At 28.3% G+C, this 4,404-nt stretch overlaps 1 protein-coding gene across 1 annotated transcript; it reads right to left on the reverse strand.

Annotated features, from left to right (window-relative positions):
* Positions 1–449: 449 nt before the first annotated feature.
* On the reverse strand, positions 450–2,211 carry LOC118070597 (uncharacterized). Its single transcript, XM_035089303.1, has 3 exons — positions 2,067–2,211; positions 755–1,537; positions 450–559 (listed from the first exon to the last, which is right to left on the reverse strand). Exons 1-3 carry the CDS (start codon positions 2,209–2,211, stop codon positions 450–452), a joined length of 1,038 nt encoding a protein of 345 aa, XP_034945194.1.
* Positions 2,212–4,404: the final 2,193 nt, after the last annotated feature.

A 4,404-nucleotide genomic window follows, 5' to 3' on the forward strand; every position in this document is an offset into this window, starting at 1 on the left:
AACTACTTATTACCATATGAAATTGTTAATAAAAAATTCTTTTATTTTAATAATCTGTTTACGACGTAAAAAATACTTGCAATGTACTAAAAAAATATATATCAATCTCCTTATGCTGAAAAATACATCATCAGTTAACATTGGTCTTCTTTATTGCTTCTAATGCAGCTGAATATCTTCAGTCCTTAGAAAATTGAAAATAAAGAATTTATGATTTGCATTTACATCATAATTATAACAATTAAATAAGTAGATCCATAACTTTGAGCTAACTTTTTCCAAAAAGAACACAGTAACTAATTTTTTTATAAGTAAATTTAAAATTTTTACTTTATCTCAGCAAAATTATGATATACAAATAGAAAAATTACATAAACTAAAATAAATTGATGCTTAATACATATGATAATAAAAATAAAAATATTTCTGATATATTTATACTGTCACTGTTAATACCGCGATCTTTGCTGTCTAGATTTATATTGATTATGTATCCATGTACGAATTTGAGCTTCAGTTCTTGTTATTTGCGGATGTTTTTTCAAAAATTCTCGTATTTCTGAAGAAGATGGCAGTTTCATATTTATTAAGTTATTTTCGAATACTGTAGTAGCCGTATTTATCTCATATTCAGTCCATCTTATTTTTTTAGTTGTTTTAGTTTCTACAAATAAAAAAAGTAGATTAAATATTTTCAATTATACAAGTTTCTTATGATAATAAAAAAAAATGTGTTACTGTGAATAAAATATACCTTTTCTAGAAATTTTGCGTTTCTTAGCAGATCTCTTTGCAGATTCAATAATGCTGTCTTCGGAATCATCCGAATCAGATCTCATATCTTCATCAGATTCAGTAGTTTCAATAACAGGTTCAAGCTCATTAATGAACCTAGACTGATTTGCATCGTCATTACAGATTGCAATTTCATCTGTATTATTTGTTGTTCTCTGAGAATCCTGTCTCATACCCACAGCAACTTCAAGGATCTGTGATACTTCACATAAATCACGACTTATGACAGCTTGTCGATAATGTTGTCTGTGTATTGCTTCAGCATGACCCATGAAGTTCGAAATATCGAAAACTCGACTTTCAGCGATTTTCAATGATGCGACAGTTGTTGCAACATGTTTTCGCAAGGGAGTGGTTCGTAAGGTCTTTGGATTAGATACACCCGATTTCGCAGAAAATTCTCGCATTAAGGTACAAATTTTTAAATGTTTATAACGACCAGCATTTTCCTCTCCTGGCAAAGCAAAAATCATCGGGTTATCAAGGCATATCCCAGTGTAGCTTCTATACTTTAATAATGTATCGATACCTGTTTTCATTTCTCGAGAAATTATAACAGGTACATTTCGATCTTTTTTTCCTCCTAACTCAAATCTAATGTATTCATCAACCAATTTTTTGTTTCCTTCAGACAGCTTTTCATATCCCTCTTTATTGGATTCTGAAAACGTCACAGCACGTTCATAGTCATCGATAGTTACTCTTTCAAGCTCTCCAGGTCGTTTACGATTAAAAATTAATACTAATAAAAGAGTAGATTTATTCAAATTATCATAATCACTATAAGAATATTTAGTATTCAAATTAGTCAGAGCTTTATCATATTGTTTCCGCACATATGACCAGAAAATTTTTATATCACTAGTGAGAGGAAGAACTATTTTCTTATGTCTCTTGTTAACCGTTTGAATTTCATGAGCTAATTTGTTTATAGCGATGGGATATTTATCTTCATGTAACTCTAGAAAATATTTAATATTGTCTAATCGATCATATTGACCATTCTCTAAACATTGTCGTCTGTAACATCTTGCAATTTTTTTTAAATATATGCCATAGCTCAATGCTGTCGATGGCGCTCGACATGATCGATTGTCTGAGTTTGCACCAGTTATTTTCATAATCAGAATCTTGACTATCAGTCACAGAATTTAAGTCTAAAAAAGGAAATAGTATATAAAACATAAATTTTGAAATCTATGCTTAACATCGATTGAACATAAAGTGTTTATAAAAAAGGAAAAAAATCTATATATTTAAATAAGACTTACCTTTTTTTGTAACAATGACACAATTTTCAGCTTCTTCACTTTTTTCTACTTCATTACATTTGTAAAAATTATTTGTGTTACATTCAGGATTTACAGACTCTGGAATATTTATTCTGACAAGCCTAACACAAGGAATTTTATTCATTTTTATAGTCACATGGGACATTCTTGTTTTTCTTCGAGGCATTTGAGACTAATTAAACTTCTACTTCTACAGTTCATTGACTGTTGAATCTTTTTATTTCAATATTACGTTTTCCATTAAACAATTGTTGAGGTTAATGGATCATAAACAATTGATTTTAATCGCATAAAATAGAAAATCTCTGATTTATTACAAAAATGGATGAATGTTTTGAATAAACGAAAGAACCATATAAATACACGAAAATAAGCTAATCATTTTATGAATGAGAGTATTCGATGTTTCTTTGTTGTGAATTGAAATACTATCAAGATAAATGAACATAATGTAGAAAGAATTGATAAATACCAAAATAAAATTTTTTTTAAAATCTACAAAAAGACTTGTGACAAAGAAAAATTTATAGGTACTGAATTACATCAACAAATTTAACAGCAAACGCTAGCAGTTTTTTTTAAACACAATCGTTATGAGTTTCAAAAACAGTTGACGAACACACAACATGCATTACAACCATCGCAGGTAATACAGTCGAAGAGCAGCAGATGGTGCTAGTCATTTATTCTTCTTTTTTAATTAGTTATATTAGCTCTCCATTAGACGTCGCTAGTGATCAATAAAACTTTCAAAAATTAGTTGGAAAATTTTTTGAACAAGTCAGACGATAACAAATTATTTATAATGTTATTCGACAACGGAATGTAAAATATACATAGAAATTCTGAGTCTATGACTGTTCAGAAATCGTCGAAACTATAAGGATTGTGCAAACGTCAATGAATATATATAAAGATAAGGACGATACACTTATGAGACAACGCAGGAAAATCTTTAAAACTGTTTGAAATCGTTTAAAAAAATTATTGCATTTTTTATAGAAAATGATAACACCGTTTCAAACGATCTGTGCATCAAGAAAAATTAATTTGATGTCTTAATGCAGAAAAAATAAATGAATAAGTAGAAAACATCCCGCGGAGATTTGGACGTATGATCTCTAGCGTCGTAGTCTGACTCACTTACCCCTAGTCTACCAGCATTCTTGCTTTATGAAGTTATTCAACACAGTAAAATGTTATATAAAAGCATAAGAAATCTCGAGAATCTACAGAGATTCTCTATGTTGCGTCAAAAAAACTATAATTGATTTGTAACTTTTTTGACCAACATTGATGATTCATTTTCTATTCTAATTTTTTTCCCTTCATAAACAATAGCATTCTTGCTTTATAAAGTTATTCAACACAGTAAAATGTAATATAAAAGCATGAGAAATCTCGAGAATCTACAGAGATTCTCTATGCTGCGTCAACTATAAATGATTCGTAACATTTTGGATCAACATTAATCATACATTTACGTCCTAATTTTTTTGTATAATGAATAAATTATGAAATTTTTTTTCCATAGAAAGGAACCATTTGCAACAATATGATGGCATAGTATCATTGTGGTCGTCGTTTATTTTATAAAGTAAATGATGTACAAAAGTTTTGATGAATTGTACATTTTTATAACACCATAAAAAAAATTCGAACTGTTGATTTTTATAAGGAAAAAAATTGTGTTACATCTCTTAAAGAAGGACATTATTTTTTTCATAAATTTTTCTATCAAGATCAAATTTTTTTTTGCGATAATTAGTGGAAACAAAAAAAAAACGATAGAAAACATCACGGTAAGATTTGAACGTATGATCTCTAGCAGCGTAGTCTGACTCACTTACCCTTAGTCTACCAGTACATTGAGAACAAATATTATTCTTTATGTGTATTGAAAATTTATTAAACAATTACAGATACACTATATCTGCTGTATTTAACATAAATTATGACATATCATCTCAAGAAAAGAGAAACTATTTGCAACCATATGATGGCATAGTATCATTGTGGTCGTCGTTTATTTTATAAAGTACATGATGTACAAAAGTTTTGATGAATTGTACATTTTTGTAACCACCTAAAAAAAATTCGAACTGTTGATTTTTATAAGGAAAAAAAATTGTGTTACATCTCTTAAAGAAGGACATTATTTTTTTCATAAATTTTTCTATTGTAATGTCTAAATGTATTTTTAATTATTTCATATAATTATTTAAAATATATTTTAAGAAAAGCTAAAAATGAATAGCGATAAACTTAAGGATTGAGGTTAACGATTATTACTCAAGTTAGTTTTTTTTTGAGTTTT

This window comes from Chelonus insularis, unplaced genomic scaffold, assembly GCF_013357705.1.
Source record: "Chelonus insularis isolate UGA/USDA-ARS -01 unplaced genomic scaffold, ASM1335770v1 contig_659_pilon, whole genome shotgun sequence".
In the NCBI taxonomy this organism is placed as follows: domain Eukaryota; kingdom Metazoa; phylum Arthropoda; class Insecta; order Hymenoptera; family Braconidae; genus Chelonus; species Chelonus insularis.

What these genes read in the sequence shown, in the direction of transcription:
- LOC118070597 (XM_035089303.1), bottom strand. Translation starts at nt 2,211, where the DNA reads ATGAATAAAATTCCTTGTGTTAGGCTTGTCAGAATAAATATTCCAGAG. An exon ending in TGTCATTGTTACAAAAAAAG is followed by an intron (nt 1,538 to 2,066) that starts GTAAGTCTTATT and finishes CTCTTTTATTAG; the next exon opens with TATTAATTTTTAATCGTAAA. An exon ending in ACGCAAAATTTCTAGAAAAG is followed by an intron (nt 560 to 754) that starts GTATATTTTATT and finishes CATCTTCTTCAG; the next exon opens with AAATACGAGAATTTTTGAAA.